This window comes from Mustela nivalis (assembly GCF_964662115.1).
Source record: "Mustela nivalis genome assembly, chromosome: 4".
Classification (NCBI taxonomy): Eukaryota; Metazoa; Chordata; class Mammalia; order Carnivora; family Mustelidae; genus Mustela; species Mustela nivalis.
Window position 1 is genome coordinate 190,656 of NC_139023.1, and position 20,194 is coordinate 210,849.

General features: G+C 39.6%; 1 protein-coding gene across 18 annotated transcripts in view; it reads left to right on the forward strand.

Moving 5' to 3' along the window:
- The window catches only part of HELQ (helicase, POLQ like), a 48,094-nt gene that overhangs the window by 15,998 nt on the left and 11,902 nt on the right, over positions 1-20,194 (forward strand). For 12 of the 18 annotated variants that reach the window (XR_014310551.1, XM_082726400.1, XM_082726389.1 and 9 more), the window contains 6 exons: positions 1,608-1,847; positions 4,637-4,778; positions 5,142-5,246; positions 13,353-13,566; positions 15,501-15,658; positions 17,041-17,139. Coding sequence is in view for 17 of the 18 variants with exons in the window: in XM_082726400.1 (XP_082582526.1) it covers positions 1,608-1,847; positions 4,637-4,778; positions 5,142-5,246; positions 13,353-13,566; positions 15,501-15,658; positions 17,041-17,139 (958 nt within the window). In the remaining variant the exon portion in view is untranslated. Of the gene's footprint in view, positions 1-1,607; positions 1,848-4,636; positions 4,779-5,141; positions 5,247-13,352; positions 13,567-15,500; positions 15,659-17,040; positions 17,140-17,250; positions 17,386-18,026; positions 18,284-20,194 lie in introns of those variants that run through there. The other 6 variants (XM_082726404.1, XM_082726398.1, XM_082726399.1 and 3 more) reach the window with 4 other exon arrangements.

The following is a 20,194-nucleotide window of genomic DNA, read 5'->3' on the forward strand; positions in this document are numbered from 1 at the left end:
TTTTTTATAGCTGTCACTACCATTGACTTCTAAGTCAAGAATGACTTTTAGGGGCACCTGGGTGGCTCAGTGGGTTAAAGCCTCTGCCTTAGGCTCAGGTCATGATCCAGGCCAGGGTCCTGGGATCGAGCCACACATTGGGCTCTCTGCTCGGCGGGGAGCCTGCTTCCTCCTCTCTCTGCCTCTCTGCCTGCTTGTGATCTCTGAGAAATAAATAAATAAAATCTTTAAAAAAAAAGAATGACTTTTAAACATCATTTGCCAACAACTGCCGAAGCTCTAGTCATACCAGTTTCCCTAACAATCTCCCCCAGAATGATAGCACTGTGCTTTCTCCGTGTAGGTTCAGGCTGGCGTCCAGCTCACTTGTGCACCCGTACGTACTGCTTTACTCCTCATTCCCTCGCGGCTCACCCGGACGACTCTCTTGGTCCGCGCTCTGAACTTCTCGTGTCTGTGCCTTTGATCATGCTTTCCTTCCTGCCAGGAAAGGGTGCTCCCCTGCCTCTTCACTGGCACTGACACTCCCTGGTCGAGAGCCAGCTCAGACCTCTGCTTCTGCCGTGACCCCTTCGCTGTGTAACCATAGCTTACCCGGTCAGCCATCAGTAGTGTCTCCCTTCTCTAACATTATGTGGTGATTATCCACATTTCGCCCCATGTAGGACGTCATTTCTTGAGAGGAGTTCGTCGTGTCCGTCCCATCCCTTGCATGACCCCGAACACTGACTGGAAAGTGGTCACAGAGTTTGCTGCTCCCTCCTCAGCTGTCACTTGTCATTCTCGTGCCCACGACTCCTGACCACGCTCTTCCCAGTTCTTCTTGGTTCTTGTGTTCCTTGCACCCTGTTTCTCGGCTTCTTGTGACGTCCCTGGCCTCCCGTTGGGAACATCAGAGTAAGAGAGCCAGGGCTCTCCCTTATTTCCACGAAGCACCCTGAAACAGTGCTTGTGGCGTAGACTGGTTTTTGGCGGCTGTCATTCGAAGTGCGTGAGTTACTCGGCGCGCTTACTCTTTCAGTGCTTCCTCTCTTTTCTGAAGGGACTTTAGTGCTCGTAAATGCAGAGACTGTGGGACCTCACTGACGGTTCTAAAATATGGTGTTTAGTCCGTGTCTCACATTCTTACATGTGATTCGATTGTAAGTAGGTTTCCATCTTGAGAGAAGAACATTTATGACTTGGAATTTTTTTAAAATTCTATAAAAATCATCCATAGAAATGTATATTCTAGTGAAAAAAATGATGGTGACATCCACAGGAGGTGTCTAACCCCAGCACCCGCGGATTCATAGGCAGCATAAGAATGAGCATCAGGAAGTCCATGAACTCATAAGCAAAGTGTCATGTTTATATTGTGTTCTTTTTCCTTCCTTAGCTTTGATCAGATTTTCATAGGGTTCTGTGATCCACAAAAAGGTTGAAAGAGTGCCCAATAGTTAGTGAAATCAGAATCAAATTCTAAGAACATTTTGTATACTAAGATTCATGAAAGTTATATATTTTTTAATAAAGAATGTTTACATGTATCTACTAAAATTAAAGCAGTAGGCAGTTTGTCCCTGTAAGATCGAGGGTTTATATTTCTAATAGATCTTTTTCCCTAGGGAGTATCTGAAACACAGGGAGAAAGAAAAACATGAGCTGATTAAGAACTTGAAGAGTATCAGCGGTGGCAACGTGTGCCCCATCTTAACGCGCACCGTCCCCTTTGGCGTTGCTTACCATCACAGTGGTCTAACGAGCGGCGAAAGGAGGCTCTTGGAGGAGGCGCATTCCACGGGAGCTCTGTGCCTCCTCACCTGCACGTCCACCCTGGCAGCGGGTGTGAATCTACCGGCTCGGAGGTAAGGTAGCCATTGGCCAGGCTCAAAACTGTTTAATTCTTAGCCAAGTAAGAGTGTGTATTTTTTTTTTCTTTTTAAGATTTTAATTATTTATTTGACCGAGAGATCATAAGTAGGCAGAGAAGGAGGCAGAGGCGGAGGGTGGGGGGAAGCAGGCTCCCCACTGAGCAGAGAGCCCGATACAGGACTCAGTCCCAGGACCTTGAGATCGTGACCTGAGCCAGAGGCAGAGGCTTTAACCCACTGAGCCCACAGGCGCCCTTTGCCAGGAGTTTTTGTTGTTTTATTCCTTCTCAGGAGTGGATGAGAATTTATCAGACATTTGCTGAATTGATTGTTTGTTTTGTTTCCTTCAGTTTACTTATTTATGTTTTAAGATGTATTCATTTATTTTAGAGTCGGGGGAGGGGGAGGGAGAGTCTCAAGCAGACTCTTCACTCAGCACTGAGCCCAGTGCGGAACTCCGTCTCCTGACCTTGAGATCAGGACCTGAGCCAAGACCGAGAGTCCGCGAGACCGAGAGTCCGCGAGTCCGAGAGTCTGCTGCCCGACCAACTGCCCTGCCCACCTGCTCCGCATTTGTCTCCTTTAATACGTTACTGAAAAGTGACCGGCAGAGTTTCTGGTATTAGAATTACTTCTTTGGTGTTCTCCCTATCTGGCTCGACGTTAGGGTTTATTGCTAGTTGCAAACAGCAAGCTCTACCATTTCTTATGATCTGAGTTTATTTAACACAGGTATTTCCTTGAAAGCTTAGAGAACTCATCCATAAAGACTTCTGGTCTAGTATCTTTTCCAGAGTAGAGCTTTGACCATCTTTTCAGTTATTACCCAAGTTGTGGGCTTGTATAGCTGATATCTGCTCTTTATAATTTTTATTTAAAAATTTGACTTTAAAATTTGTGACATTTTTTTCAAAAGCTTGGGTGATTTTTAAAAATCATCCACATTAGGGCGCCTGGGTGGCTCAGAGGGTTATGCCTCTGCCTTTGGCTCAGGTCATGATCTCAGGGTCCTGAGATTGAGCCCCACATCAGGCTCTCTGCTCAGCGGGGAGCCTGCTTCCTCCTCTCTCTCTCTCTCTCTGCCTGCCTCTCTGCTTGCTTGTGATCTCTGTCTGTCAAATAAATAAATAAAATCTTTAAAAAAAAAAATCATCCACATTAAAAAACACATGTATTTTCTGTTGGATACACAGTTTATACATCTCCATGAGATCACAGTTATTTATTGTGTTATCAGCTCCCTTGATTTGCTTACTACTGTGATTCTTCGATCTGTCCATTTCAGGGAGTTGTGTTAGTCTCCCATTGTTATTATGGAGTTGTCTTTCTCCTTTTTGCATTTCTAGAAGTTTTTGCTTTGTATTTCAAAACTGTTTAGGTATACAAAGGTTCATTTCAACTGTCTTACTGCTGAATCATACTTTTTATCAATATAATTGGTCCTTGTTTTTCTCACTAAGTGTTTTCACTTTGAACACTAGGATTACGTTTTCCCTGCAAAGTATATCTTTCTTCACTCTTTTATTTTCATCAGTCACAGTTTAAATTTTCCATTTTTCAGACAACTGGAGAATAAAAAAGGAAGTTAAATATCTTATTTCTCTTATCCCAGTTACTCTTAATTGTAACAGCTGTAATCAAACATGCTTTTCTGCCATTTTAGAATTAATCAATGATCGTTTCCCCTCCTGAACATAACCGTGGTCTTACTCCTTGTGTGTTCTCCTGTAGTGCCTCATGTATGTTGCAGCTATCTGGAACTTTAGTACCAGATTTTTAATTGCCTTTCATCTTACAGTCTGTAATTATTTAAACCTTCCTGTAAATTATACTTGTTTTTTTGCTTACTGCTGCCTCTTATATCCCACGTCTTCCGTCTATGGCTTACTTTTTATTTTGCCATCCTTGAATAATTTTTTTTTTTAAGATTTTATTTATTTTTTCATAGAGCGTGAGTGGGGGGTGGGGCAGAAGGAGAGGAACAAGCAGACTCCATGTCGAGCGCAGCACCCAGTGCAGGGCTCAATCCCAGGACCCTGAGAGCGTGACCTGAACCGAAGTCAGACACTTAACTGACTGATCCACCTGGCACCCCCCAGTTTAAGGTTCTTTCTGTTCCCTGTTTCTGTCAGATATTTATTCTGTGTATTCTGGCTCTTTATGCCCTTAGTTTTCTTCAGGTGTTTGTAACCTTGGCTGTCTACTGAGGCTCATAAAAGAGTAGGTTGATTAGGTGACATAGGTCTCTCACTTCTGAACAGGAAAGCTGGCTACAGGCTTCCAACTACATTAGCAGAATTGAAATTACCATATTTGTAGGTCAAAAACAGTCGAAACCTGCAATGTTATATAGTTGACAGTAACATAAATTAATTAAAATATGCATATGTTGGTGATGCATGATTCTATTTTTTATTTATGGGGTGTAGAATCAGTCTTTGGAGGCTGTTGCTCTATAGACAAGCCAGCATGTTCAAAGCATGGTCCTGGTAGTTACTAGTTTTGTGTGTTGAGGTGAACCACTTAGTTTGTGCTTCACTTAGCCCCTTCGTAAAAATTAAAGTGAAATAATAAAGAACGTTGTAACCAAGAATTTTGTAAGAATTACTGATAATGTACATGAAGAATCTAGGACATCACTGGTTCTTGTTAAATAGCACTGACTTATTTTGAGTTAACATGTCATTAAATTTAATATCACTGTATAATGAAATTAAGAATGAAAAAAATAGGCAGTATTATAGAAGGAGTATCACTTTTAATTAATATTATCAATTCCATAGAGTTATTTTAAGAGCTCCCTATGTTGCAAAGGAGTTTTTAAAGAGGAGTCAGTATAAGCAGATGATTGGCAGAGCTGGCCGTGCCGGAATAGACTCTGTCGGGGAGAGTGTCCTTATACTGCAGGAAAAAGACAAGCAGCAGGTAATCATCTGTCGGTTTGTTGTTTCATCTTTTTCTTTTTGGTCTTTGGTCTAGCACTTTTATGATATCATCTTTTAAAAATTAATTATTAATATTTCTTTCAATAATGTTTCTTTCTCCTCTACGATTAGGAATGACAAAGAATAGTTTGAATACTTTTGTAGTTCAGGCAAGCAGTGAAAAGTATTTTCTTTATTTATCGTTCTTCCATTTTCATGAGAACACCTGCTAAATTCTTATTTGTTTCTCTATGTCCTTAACACCCCCTGTTTCCACAAGATCTATGCAAAATATAAAATTTTATATGGAACACTTAATTTTCTTATAACAACACAAAACATAATATTGCTTTAACTTTTGTAGGTATCAGAGTTAATAAGCAGACCATTGGAAAATTGTTATAGCCATCTTGTTCAAGAATTCACCAAGGGAATCCAAACTTTGTTTCTCTCTTTGATTGGTTTGAAGGTATTTTTCATTATTTTTAAATCTTATTACCATTATCTGAGATAATAGAGATTTAAAAGTTATGAGAACTATAAGTTTGAAAAAAATGCTAATTTCTAATCTAATGTGGAAAAGAAAAATCTGACATAAATCTGAATCTAGATTTATATGTCCATTTTAATGCTTTGAGTTTTATGAAATATGAAAAATGAGCAAATCATAACTGCACACTATTACAAGTGAGACACTTTTTTGTATACTCTGGGGGATGTAAGAAGCTATAAAGACATAGGTCCTGATGTGGGATTATCCATCATCTCTATCCTGGTTAAGAATAAGATTCACCGGTAGTCTGTGATCATTCTAGGATATTGTAAACATTTGTGAGATTCGTATAGCCTTTATCAGGCAGAAAATTTAAAAAGAAAAAGACACAGCAGGAAAACACTCTTTTTCTTAGAAATTCACTCTTTTAGGTTTACTCTTGAGTTAAACTTCTTTTTTATGGTTATACTTTTTTTTTTAAGATTTTTTTTTATTTGAGAGAAAGAGAGAAAATGAGCTGGGGGAGGGGCAAGTGGAGACAAAATTTCAAGCAGACTCCCCACTGAGCCTGGAGCCCAATGCGGAGCTCGGCAGGGCTCGATCCCATGGTCTTGAGATCATGACTTGCGAAGAAATCAAGAGACAGATGCCTGGAGTGCCTGGGTGGCTCGGTCCTTCAAGCATCTGCCTTGGGCTCGGGACATAATCTCAGGGTTCTGGGATTGAACCCTGCCTCGGGCTCCCTGCTCAGTGGGGAGTCTGCTTCTCCATCTCCCTCTGCCTCTCCATCCTGGCTTGTGCTCTCTCTCTCTCGCTCACTCACTCTCTAATAAATCTTTTTTTTTTTTTTAAGATTATTTATTTATTTATTTGACAGAGAGAGATCACAAGTAGGCAGAGAGGCAGGCAGAGAGAGAGAGAGGAGGAAACAGGCTCCCTGCTGAGCAGAGAGCCCGATGCGGGACTCGATCCCAGGACCCTGAGATCATGACCTGAGCCGAAGGCAGCGGCTTAACCCACTGAGCCACCCAGGCGCCCTAAATCTATTTTTTTTAATAAAGATTTTATTTATTTATCTGACAGAGAGAGATCACAAGTAGGCAGAGAGGCAGGCAGAGAGAGAGAGGAGGAAACAGGCTCCCTGCTGAGCAGAGAGCCCGATGCGGGACTCGATCCCAGGACCCTGAGATCATGACCTGAGCCATAAGCAGAGGCTTAACCCACTGAGCCACCCAGGCGCCCCTCTCTCAAATCTTTAAAAAAAGAAAAATCACTAACCAGCTGAGCCATCCGGCACCTCTGTGGTTATTCTTAAGTTAAGTAAATTTTTGTGCGAGGTCATTTGGCCGTAAAGTGGCAAAGCCAGGGTTTGAATTTGTTGTTCCACAATAAAACCAATGCTCTTGGGGCACCTGGGTGGCTCAGTGGATTAAACCCCTGGTCCTGGGATCAAGCCCCGCATCAGGCTCGCTGCTCAACAGGGAACCTGTTTCCCCCTCCCCCTCTGCCTGCCTCTGCCTGCTTGTGATTTCTGTCTGTCAAATAAATAAATAAAAATATTTCAAACAAACAAACAAACAAAGAAACCAGTGCTCTTAACTTATCATGCAGTCTGCCTTCATTAACCCAAACAGTTTAGGTGAAAATAAAAGAAGAGATTAATAAACAAAAATACCATAAGTTTTGATTACCTTGTAGATGTATAGTGGTAACATTCCCTGGCAGTTTAGAATGTGAAAGGTCATAAGGAAGAAAAGGAAATCAGTGCTGGACGGTGAAAGAGATAGAAGTTGTAGATCTGCAGGAGTAAGCCGCTCAGAGTACTTCACATAGAAATGACGGTGAGAAAGCTTCAGGCGATGTGAGGTGACAGTCAGCAGAATAGATTGTGTAGCTCTAGATGAGGGCTGCAGATCCTGAAGAGTTGAAAACTGGGTGGGGAAAGGGAGGCCAGAAGTGTGCTGTAAATTGGGGGAACTGGGAAAGCGTGCTTAAATTGCAAACTAGAGAGCTGTGACACTGTCGCTTGTCGGTGGAGAATCGTGACATGTGGTGGTTGAGAGCAAGTGCTCTGATATCACACATGGCTGTGTCCCAGTCCCAACTCTGTCTCTTACTGCTCTGCTTAAGTTATTAGCTCTCTCTTAGACCTCACTCAGTTGCCTTATCTGTAAAATGTCTGGGATAATAGTGTAGAGAAGTATTGAAAGACTAGTTGAGAAGCAGTTGCAGTAATCCACATGTAATGTAATGAGACCTGCAAGAGGAGGGTTGCCAAGGAATTGGTAAGGGAGGGAGAGCTCGTGAAGATCGGCAAGTCTTACCACATTTATGTCTTCAATAAGGTAACGGACTCCGAGTCGGTGAGTAGTGTAGCATCATTCAGTGAGTTACGATTTGGATTGGACTATCATTTAGGTTCCTGCCTTGCTGGCCTGTACTCTGTCCAGTACACTATTGTCTGTGTAGAATATTCCTCAAATGCCCATGAAATATCTCACTATTGTATACCGTATTCTGAGACCATAGACAAATATCAATACATTTAAAAGGATTGAAATAAAATATAGCACGGTATCTAATGGAAGCAATTATAGTATACCAGCAGTAATAGAAGGGTATCAGGGAATTACTCAAATATTTGGAAATTAAGTAAGTATACTTTGACCGAAATCACAAGGGATATTAGAAAATATTTCGAATGGAAAGAAAATGAAAAAAGATGTATCAGAATTACTGGCATGAACCCAAAGAAGTGCTTAAAAGGACATTTATGGCTTTAAAATCCTTGTTAGAATACAAGAAAGATCCAGATTCACTGCTCTAAGTTTTACTTTAGGAACATGGGTGGGGTGTGGGGGACTCAAAGTAGAATAAAGGAGATAATACGAATAAAAACAAATGAAATAAAAAGTAAATTAAAAAAAATAATGAAACTATAAGCTAGTTCTTTGAAAAGATCAGTAAGATTATTGACTCATTTCATCAGAGGGAAAAGAGAGAACACTTCAGTTACCAATATTAGGATCATTCCTAATAGGGTCATCACTGAAGATCCTGGAGATATTAAAGCTATAGTAAGGAATAATCCTTGAATAACTATAGTCTTGAATGCTAAAAAAATGAATTCAACTACAAATATTCTTGGAAAACACAATTTCCAAAATTGACTGAAGAAGTAAAAAGTCTAGTCCTACATCTATTAAAGAAATTGAATTTATAACTTAAAACTTGCCACAAAGAAAACTCCAGACCTGACTTCACTGGTGAATTCTATCAAACATTTAAGGAAGAAATAACACCAATCATACACATATTCTTCCAGAAAGCAGAGGAAGAAGGAATACTGCTCATCTCATGAAACCAGCATTATTCTGATACCAAAATCGGACAAAGATGTTACAAGAAGAAAAAACTACAGGCCAGTATCTCGTAAACATAGATAAAATCCTATCCAAGTATTAGTAATCCAGCAACATAATCAGAGTTTATTCCAGTAATGCAAAATTAATTTAACATTCAAAAGTCAGTGTTACTATTCATTTGACAGAGTTCAACACCCATTCATGATTAAAAACTCAGCAAACTAGGAGGAGAAGAGGTCAAGGAAGTTTATTTAAAAAAAAAAAAAAAAAAAAACAGAAACAAAAACAAAACTGGGGCACCTGGGTGGCTCAGTGGGTTAAGCCTCTGCCTTTGGCTCAGGTCATGATCCCAGGGTCCTGGGTTCGAGCCTTGCATCGGGCTCTCTGCTCAGCGGGGAGCCTGCTTCCCTCTCTCTCTCTCTCTCTGCCTCTCTGCCTGCTTGTGATCTCTGTCTGTCAAGTAAATAAATAAAATCTTTAAGAACAACAACAACCACTACAGGTACCATCACACTTAATGGTGAAAGATTACATTTTTCCGTCTGAGATCAGGAAGAGCAAGGAGGTCTGCTCTCACCCTTCTTTTCAGCGTATATTGAAATCCTGGCTGGTACAAGACAGAAATGAGGGCGTATAGATTAGAAAGGAAGAAGTAAAACTGTCTTATTTGCGATACTAGTTTCAAGAAAAAAATCCAAAGGAATGTAGGGGAAAAAACTAGAGTGTAATCAGCACTGTCATGCGATACAGGGTCAGTGTATGGAACTCAATTATATTTGTATACTCACTACAAATAATTGGAAAAACAACTCCATTCACAATAGCATCAAAAAACATACAATACTTAGGGACAACTTTAACTAATATGTGTCAGATCTGTACACTGAAAACTAGAACTTGAGAGAAATTGAACGAGACCTACGTAGATGGAGAGAGGTACCGTGTTCAAGAATTAGAACATTCGGGGCGCCTGGGTGGCTCAGTGGGTTAAGCCGCTGCCTTCGGCTCAGGTCATGATCTCAGGGTCCTGGGATCGAGTCCCGCATCGGGCTCTCTGCTGAGCCTGCTTTCCTCTCTCTCTCTCTCTGCCTGTCTCTCTGTCTACTTGTGCTCTCTCTCTGTCAAATAAATTAATAAAATCTTTAAAAAAAAAAAAAAGAATTAGAACATTCAGTTTTGATCAGATGTTACTTCCCAACTTGGTCTGTAAATTTAATGCAATACCAGCCAAAATCTCAGCAGGTTTGTTTGTAGAAATTGAAGTCTGATAGAATTTATTTGGAAATGCAAAGGAGTAGATTAACCAAAATTCATTTTGTGAAAAAATGACAAATTTAGAGTGTTCACACTATTTCAAGAACTAACTATAAAGCTTGAGTAATCAAGACAGTGCGGTATTGGCACAAGGATTATATAGCCCAATAATAGATCAGTTAAGTCCAGAATTAGGCCCACGTATGTGATCAGTTAAAAAAATGATAATCTCTACACTCAACGTGGGGCTCGAACTCAGGACACCAAAATAAGGAGTTGCGTGTCCACCAACTGAGCCAGCCAGGCATCCCTGTGTATCATCAGGTTTTAGCAAAGGGTGTCAGAATATTTAAAGGGACAAAGGATAGTTTTTCTCAATAAATGGGGCTGGAGCAACTAGATATCTATATAGAACAATAACAAAAAACCAACCTGTACTCTTACCTCACACTAATTTTGTCAAAAATAATTAATTCAAAGTGGACCATAGACCTAAACTTAAAGGGAAGAACATATAGGGAAGAGTTTTCTGTTTCCTTGGGTGATTGCGTATGTCGAAAGCAAAAAACAAAAACCATGAAGGGAAAAATCTATCAAATAGACTTCATCATAATTTTAAAAATTATCTTCAAAAGACAGCTAAAATGAGAAGGCACAGAACATATAATACATACATCTGACAAATGTGTATATGAGATAGGACTCATGGAATTGGGAGGGAGTTGGGACTCACTCAAGATGGGACCACTCAGGTAACTACTGGGAGGGTGGACTTGGCCACAGGGGTAGGGTTCATAGGCCTGGCAGTCCAAGAGCTATGGGGCACAACAGTTGCATTTAAATTCTGTTTTAACAGTTGAAGTACAGCAAGAAGTCTAGGCAGGAGATTAGCAGGTGGGCAGCTGTTGTTCCAAGCCTACCACAGAGGCAGAACTCAAGAAACTGGACCCATCCATGAAGAGGTCAGGCCACCAAGGTTCCTCTTACACCTTGGGGTAAAGGCTCACAACGGGGCTGTAGTCATGGAAGAAGGCTGGAACTCCAAACACAGTAGAAAGTAGGAAGACTGTTAGAGTTGGAATTAAAGCAGCAGTCAAGTCCTCTGGACAGAAACACGCAGGTTGAAGAGGGGAGAAGCAAGAAGGGCAAGGTCTGTGACTTGGGCAGTGAGGTTGGGGGCAGGAGGATACAGAGGGGCACCCCTGGAGAGACTAAGTCCTTGCTTTGGTCGAGGAGGAAACTAGGAATTAATGAGAGCATTTAACAAGTTGGGCCTTGTTAAATAACTTGTTGTAAATGCCTTGTTAAATACCTGGGGAGCCTCCAGTTATTTATTTATCACAACCATGTTTCAGACACTCTGTTAGACACTACGTGTTTTATCTCTGATCCTTGCATACCTTCGAATTAAGTAATGAAATTCCCCTTTTACAAAAAAAGAATCTGAGGCAAAGAGAGGCAGGTTCTGTAGGCTGCTTGTAGCTTTATCCCCGCACCTGGACACTGGGGTCCGTGCTCCTAGTGTCTCTCTCCTGTCCGGGTCAGTGTGCTTGTCCCCTCACTGGTCTGACTGCCTTGCGTCCATTCCGCCATGCCTTCCCACATCCCCTCCAAATGATCATTCACACAGACTGGTCTTGTCAAAACGTAAACTCAGAGTGTGCTACCCATCTCTGCTTAAAATTTGTCCCATTGGTTTCCCATTGTTTTTAGGATTTAGGAAGCCCAAGTTCCTTATCACGGTCTACCATGGTAGATTTGGCCTCTGCCTGTCTGCCTTGCCCTCCACCAGCCTCCTTGCAATCTGCACCCCAGGCACACTGGCCTCCTGGGTCCTTCCATGCCAGTGCTCACTGAGCCTGGACTCGCCCATCTTCCCCACTCCATCTCTCGTCTGACCCTCACGCACTCAACCTGGAGGCTTCACTTAACCATCCCTCCTCAGGGAAGCCCCCCTGTGCCTCTGTGTCCAGTCAGTTTACTGTATGCTTGATCGAACCACATTGCTTTAGTAGAACCTATCAGTTTGTACTACTTTGCTGGTTAGTGCAGTGATCCCTGTTGGAATGTAAGCCCTGGGCCAACAGACTCCACATTTATCTTTACTTGTCCCTGACTCCCAGTGCCCAGCACAGTTCCTGGCATGGGGTTGGTGCTCTGTTAGTACTTGAACGAATGAATGGATTGACTTTGGAGAGGCGTGGGTGAACCTGAAGGTTGGGGCAGCAGTAGAGAATCTAGCTTTGAGAAGCTGTGGAGGCCAGAGACAGAGGCTAGACCAGTGGGTGTCAATCACAATGCTGTAAAATCTTCATAGAGGGATAGAAAGATAACATGATGGTAGCTGGAAGTATCCCCAGTGTTTACGGAAATCATCCAGGTAGAAAACAGTTCAGCGACTAAGTTCATTGATAATCTACACACTGAGAATCAGTCTTGAATATCTTAAAACTGCAGTTTTGTCCTAATTGAATATTATACTTAGAATGAATTTTGGGGTGCTTGGGTGGTTCAGTCATTTAAGGGTCCAACTCTGGATCTCGGCTCACGTCATGATACCAAGGTTGTGAGATTGAGCCCAGCATCAGACTCCCCACTGGGTATAGATCCTGCTTAATATTCTCTCTCTCAAAGAATAATAATAGTAGTAGTAATAATAATAATAAAAGGTCAGAACATTTCCAAGAAAGTGAATTTTACTAAAAGGAGGAAAAGCAGTAGGAAGTGTCTATGCCTCATCGTGTTTTTTGTTAACCCTTATTTGGGTTTGGTATCCAATGACTATGTTTTCCAGTTGAAAGTATCATCAGAATTGTGAGAGAGAGAAATATGCTTATTGATTGACTATATTTTAGTACAACATGCTGATTTCATTAAAATTAGCTAATACAAAATTCTAATTCAGCATCATCTCGACATCTGAATACCAAATGGAGGGTTAAGTATTATGATTGCCATTAAAGGTTTTAAATAGTGACTAAGAGGGGGAAAGGGAAGGCAGCAAAAGAACAGGAATGAGAGAGACAGAAAAAGAAGAAGACTGCTGTTTATTTTTAGGTGATCTGCAGGAAATACTGCCTGCTCCTGTTTCATTGAAGACTTTCAGTTGTGTTTTGCATGGGTGTATGTGTGTTTTAATGCTAAAGAATTCTTACAGGTGGGTGGAAAGGGGTGAAGGGAGGATTTCTGCAGGAGGCTGAGTGGGAATTAGTGATAATTGGAGAAGAAACAGCACAGCTTGGGAGAGACTGAAAAGCTACTCAAAAATCTGAGGAGTTTTTGAGTGAAAAATATGTCCATGTTTTCATTAGAAGTATGAATATGATAACTTCTTTAAATTGTTTCTCGTTAATTTTAAAACATCACTATACAATTATCCTTATATACGCGAATATGTCAATTTCATACTAATTTATTTCAGTATCTTTGACGTATGCTCCAGTGACATCCTGAATTGTTTCAGATCGCAACAAATCTTGATGACATATGTCACTTTATGGGTGGTACATTGTTTGGTGTTCAGCAAAAGATTTTGTTGAAAGAAAAAAGTCTGCGGGAAATAACTGTTGAATGGCTTAGATACCTGACAGAAAAAGGACTTCTCCAGAAAGACGTTGTTGACAAGCCCAAAGACGAGAGCTTTCATATCACAAAACTGGGACGAGCTTCTTTTAAGGGTAAGAGTTTAGCTAAGTTTCTAAGGAAATGTGCTGGGGAAGAAATAGAAATTAAATCATTCTCTTTCTTTAAATTGGAACTGTAATTTCTTATTAATAACATTAATCTTATAAGCTATGAGACTACTTTAGCTTTTCAAAGTTGGAAAATCAGGGCGCCCGGCTGGCCCAGTGGAGTGTGTGATTCAACCTCGGGGTCGTGAGTTCAAGACCACGCTGTGTGTAGAGCTTTCTTTAAGAAAATTTTTTTGTAAATAAATAAGTTGAAAATATGTTGGGGATTTTTGGGTTTTTTTGTTTTCATTTTTTTCAGAGAGGGAGCAGGGAGGGGCAGAAAGGAGGAAAGAGGGAATCCTAAGGAGACCACATCCACCAGGAGTCTGACTCGTGGTTTGATCTTACAACCCTGAGATCATGACCTGAGCCGAAATCGAGTGTTGAACGTTTAACCAACCGAGCCACTCAGGTGCCCCGAAAAATGTTTTAGAATACAAGTAATTTAAGATACTGTAGAAGTATTTGGGGAAATAGATGATAATCTCCCTTCACACACCCCCTCCCCTAGCAATCATGCAAATCTTAATATCTACCAAGAATAATAATTTGGCATGCGTCTTTTCAGACAGTTTCTGTACATTTCCTTTCAATGCATAATACATACTTGTATACAAGTTTGAGATTTTTTAACTTTTGTTTTTAAATAAATAATCATTTGTATTGTTCCAGAATTTGCTTTTTTTGCTTAATATCTTAAAAATTGTTCCACAGCAGTGAATGGTTTTTTTTTAATGGCTACATCATAATTTACTTAATGAAAAATAATACAGGTCTATTGTTTTTTTTTTTTAAAGATTTTATTTATTTATTTGACAGACAGAGATCACAAGTAGGCAGAGAGGCAGGCTGAGAGAGAGGGGGGGGGGGGGAAGCAGGCTTCCTGCGGAGCAGAGAGCCCGATGCGGGGCTCGATCCCAGGACCCTGAGATCATGACCCGAGCCGAAGGCAGCAGCCGAAACCACTGAGCCACCCAGGCGCCCCATATTGTTTTAAAACAATCCTTAGAACTCAGATCAGAATTATGTAAAGGAAAACCCCATTCTCCTGTCCCATTTCCACTCTCCCAGGGGCAACCGCTGTTAACAGTTTGCTGTGTGTCCTTCCATATGTTGTTATGTAGATAGATAAATATGTGTATGTATTTACATTTGTGTATCTGTATATGTGTATAGATTTTATTATGTATCATGCATATATATTTATATATGTTTTATACTTTATTTTTTAAGATGAAATCATAGTTGTAGGTATTTTTTGGCAGCTTGCTTTTCTTACTTAAAATATTAGGAGCATCTTAACATGTCAGTCCCTTTAAATCTACCTCATTTTTCTTTGACTACTGTAATCATCCGTAGTCTGGATACCGTAATTTAGTTAACCATTCCCCTATTGATGGACATTTGCACAGGTTTTTTATTTTCTCAGTTATAAACAAAGCTGCAATGGGCATCACTATTTATGTATTTTTGAGTATATGTGGACATGTTTCTCTGGGTTAGATTTCCAGAAACAAAGTATTTGGGTCAAAAGGTATGTACTTATGAAATGTTGATATATACTATCAAAATGACCTCCAAAATAGTTATGCTAAATTCCATAAGAAGAGATTTGGGGGGGAGTGGGTGAGATGTATAGATGGATTAGCAGTACACCCATCATGATAAACACTCAGTGATGTACAGAATTGTGGGATCACTATATTGTACACCTGAAACTAACCTAACACTGTATGTTAACTATAATGGAGTTAAAAAACCTTGAGAGCTTTTGAAGACTTTTTGCTATATGTAGGTAACTTCTAAATAAGATGCTTTAAAAATCACATTGTTTCCCTTTTGGTAATTATGAAAGATGAAATATTTGATCTTTCTTTTAGGAACTATAGATTTGGCTTATTGTGACATTCTCTACAGAGATTTGAAGAAAGGTCTCGAAGGTCTTGTGCTTGAAAGCCTTCTTCACCTAATTTACCTAACAACTCCCTATGATATGGCTTCTCAGTGTGTCCCTGACTGGATGATATACTTCAGGCAGGTAAGATTATAAGGTTCTTCAATATAGGCTATTTTATTTATTAATGACGATGGAATTTTTGTCAACTGATTATTCACTTTTTGTCTCTACTAAAGTGTATTTGAAATTGGGTCTTTCATGTTTCAGTTTTTTTAAATAGTAATATAGCAATAGCATCTTCAGTTTATTTAACTTAAATACTACTTTTCTGTTAAATATAAACATGATCATTATCAGGAAAAAAAAAAAAGGATCATCCCTGTTCCCATTCTGCAAAGATAGTTACTGTTACAGTTTGGTGACCACTCCACTTTACGTTGCCTGCAGTGTGAAGAAAACCGTGAAAGCTGGGTTTTTTTGGAGACTTGAATTCCATGAAAGCTCTATCAGAGCCAAGCATGATGACGAAGCCCAGTGATGTTAATACTGAGAAGGAATGTCAGTTTTATCACAACAGGAAGGTGCAGCTGGTCCTGCTTTCTCTAAAACCAGGTGGCCGAGTGTAGTCTATTATGACTTTACTGTGAGCACGGCAGACACAGGAACATGTGTTAGGCGGAAGCAGTATGCAGCTCTTAATTGCAGGAAATTATCTTTCTTTTAATGTCCTATTTTAAAATCGTAACTAAGGTTTTTTTTGTTTTTTTTTTTAAGATTTTATTTATTTATTTGACAGACAGAGATCACAAGTAGTCAGAGAGGCAGACAGAGAGAGAGAGGAGGAAGCAGGCTCCCCGCTGAGCAGAGAGCCTGATGCGGGACTCGATCCCAGGACCCTGAGATCATGACCTGAGCCGAAGGCAGTGGCTTAACCCACTGAGCCACCCAGGCGCCCCGTAACTAAGGTTTTTTAAGTGGTGCTGTATAACGCAGTTACTGTCAAAAGTTTTCCCTGTTCTTCCTCCCCAGCAGACATCATCTCAGTATTAGACGTAACCACATACTCTGTGGAAACCCTAGTGGAGACCACAGTGCTTGTGACCATGCCTTTAAGTATTTTGCTAAAATATGTTGTATTTTAATAATGCATGTTTAAGCTTACAATTTGTATAAATAAATTGATGGTGTTCTTCTCATATCCTTTAAAAGCATGAAAATGTGGTATCAGGAAATACTGGATTTGGTTCAAAAGGCAGATTTTTTAAAGTTACAATTTGACGGGTGGCTGGGTGGTCCAGTTAGTTAAGCGTCCCACTCGTGATTTCAGCTCAGGAGGTGACCTTAGGGTTGTGAGATCGAGCCCTGTGTCAGGCTTTACGCTCCGCAGGGAGTCTGCTTGAGATTTTTCTCTCCCTCCCCTCTGCTGTCCCAAACACACTTTCTTGCTCGCTCTCAAATAAATAAATATTTTTTTTAAAGTTACAATTTGATTTTTTTTCTATGTTTACTCTTTTTAAACGTAGTTTAGCCAGCTCAGTCCAGCAGAACAAAACGTAGCTGCTCTTCTTGGAGTCTCTGAAAACTTTATTGGGAAGAAAGCATCAGGTCAAGCTATAAAAAAGGTACCATAGTCTTTTTTTCTCTTCCTAAGTAAGTTGACTTAGCAAAATTAATGCTGTTGTATCATCTCTTTTGTTGATTCAATCTTTTCATTTCATATTTTTTTCTTTAAGTTAATACGATTCCCATTTTGCTATTTAAAACGTGAGGACCAGAAATTTGGGAATTTTTTAAAAACAGTATTTTCGGATGGTGTGATGAGTTTTTTTGTATGTGTACCTTTGCATTTCTGAAACACTGTCAAGCACATATAAGCTTCTTATCGTAGGAGAAGGTAAAGCTTCTTGATCTCTTTTTCTTGGACTACTTATGGCTTATATTATAAAAATTATAAAGTTTTTATAAAATGTTTTATAAAATGTATATAATATATATAAATGTTTATATATTTTTATATATCTATATGATGTTTATAAAATATATAATCCTGAAATAATTTCAGTTCAAGGGAGAAAAATGTATCTTCTAGAAACTTTTTCTAAAGTAATCTCCACACCCAGCATGGGGCTTGAACTTATAACAAGATCAAGAGTCACATGCCCTTCCGACTGAGCCACCTAGACACCCCCCTAGAACATTTTTTTTTTCTTTTTTTACATAATCTCTACACCTCATGTGGGGCTTGAACTCATGACCCCAAGATCAAGTGTCACATGTTCCTCTGACTGAGCCAGCCAGGTGCTCCCCCACACCTAGACACTCTGTTAGGCATTCTGCTTGATGTCAGAGATTCTGAGATAGGATGGGTTTGAGGTTTTCATTCTTGTTGTCGTTTGTTGTTCTTTCGTAAAGAACTCCCAATCTAGTTAGTACTTGAACTACATAAAATTCTGTAGAAGGTTGAAGTTGATAAATTAATACTTTTTTGTGTAATATTCTTATGTTACAGTGTTTTGAAGTTTAGTCAACAAATACAAAGCAAGTGTCTAATACACTAATGTCAAGAAGAATGGAAATAGGGGCCCCTGGGTGGCTCCTTTTGGTTAAGTGTCTGCCTTCAGCTCAGGTCATGATCTCAAGGTCCTGAGCCTGAGCCCCACGTTGGGCTTCTTGCACAGCGGGGAGTCTGCTTTGCCATCGCCGCCACCCCCACCTCCCCAGCTAGCTTGTGCTCTCTCTCAAGCAAATAAAATCTATAAAAAAAAATGAATGGAAATAATTTTTTGGCAAACATGCCTTCAAATCCTAAAGTTAATTTCATTTTCTGCCTTATAATACACTTTTTTTCATTTTTAATTTTATCGGTAATCTAATCTTTATTGAAACCTAATTATCTTACTTCTCATTTCCCCTGTATCTTTAATTACATAAATATTACTCATTTCATTTTGAAAAGTGAAAGATGGTATTTACTCACATTAGAATTGAATGTTTAGTTGTTGAGTGTTCATGCTATCACAATATTTTGATTGGGTCTCTTACCTCAGAAATGCCTATGCTGCTTAGACATTCAAAATGTTAAATAAAAATATTTCATAAAACAAACATTTTATATACAACTTTAACATATAAAATAAAAAATCAAAATAATTTGAGGGGTGCCTGGGTGGCTCAGTGGGTTAAAGCCTCTGCCTTCAGCTCAGGTCATGATCCCAGGGTCCTGGGATCGAGCCCCACATCAGGCTCTCTGCTCCGCAGGGAGCCTGCTTCCTCCTCTCTCTCTGCCTGTCTCTTTGCCTCCTTGTGATCTCTGTCCGTCAAATAAATAAATTAAGTCTTAAAAAAAAGAAGAAGAAGAAGAGTCCTCCTTTTAAAAAAAATAATAATTTGAAATTCAATTATCAAATAATAAACATTTACAAAATCTTTTGAGAATAATGCATCTTCTTAAACTTGGATCAAAATTTATTTATTTTATTAACGTACAATGTATTACTAGCCCCAGGGGTACAGGTCTGTGAGTCATCAGGCTTGCACACTTCACAGCACTCACCGCAGCACAGGCCCTCCCCGTGTCCATCAGCCGGCCACCCCATCCCTGCCCCAGCCCCAGCAACCCTCAGTGTGTTTCCTGAGATGAAGAGTCTCTCGGGTTTGTCTCCCTCCTGATCCCATCTTGTTGCATTTTTTCCTTCCCTTCCCCCCACAACCCCCGCCCTGCCTCTCAAATCCTCATATCAGAGAGATCATATGAGAATTTATTTTTGTTAATGAAATATAGTCAATAAACTTTCAGTTGATTTAATTTCTAGAGAACAAATTTACTTAAAATCAAATTTGTTTCTCTACATTGAAAAAGACACTCCTGTTTTTCTTTAGATATTTCTTATGAAAGATCTTGAAATTGGTATAAAGCATCTTATCCTACCTTGTAATAAAATTATATCATTTTTCTTGGCTTAGAAAATACATTCTAAGCAAAATCGACATTGACTCAAATGAAGGTGCACCAAAATTGGGAAATTGAGAAGCAGTTTCTCCCTACTGGCGATTCAACTATCGTGGTTTTCAGCTCGATGCTTTTTATAAGAATCGACATGTAGACTCTGTAATTCAGACAGTCTTCAATATGCCACTGTGAGTTCTCATCCCATTCTTTTACCACCATAGGGGATACAATTTTATATTTTATACCCACTTTTTTCCCTTCCAGTTCATCCTGTCTTTCCTCTGGTTTTAAGCATCAGTTAGCAATTTCTAAGTTAGCTTGATACTGGTTATGAGATACTCTACACAAGAACTGGTCACTAGATACTATAGGCAGAAGCAGGTACATGGAAATTGTCAGCTCTAGGTAGGTTTTTCTCTCTCAGTGTTTTAATTTTAGAAACATTAATTTTTTTATCATGACCATGTAGAAATCATAAAATCTAATATTTACTTAGTCTACTATATGCTATATGGATAAGCTTATTAACTATTACTATAACTTATTAACTATTACTATAACTTATTACTATAAGCTATATGGATAAGCTTATTAACATACCTATCCAAATAAATGCATTTGTTTAACTCCATTCACAAATATATACAACCTGTAAATACCACAGTAAATGTAAAGGTCTTCCCAACTCCTTCCCTTCCTATATTCTTTTCCTAGGGCTACCACAACAA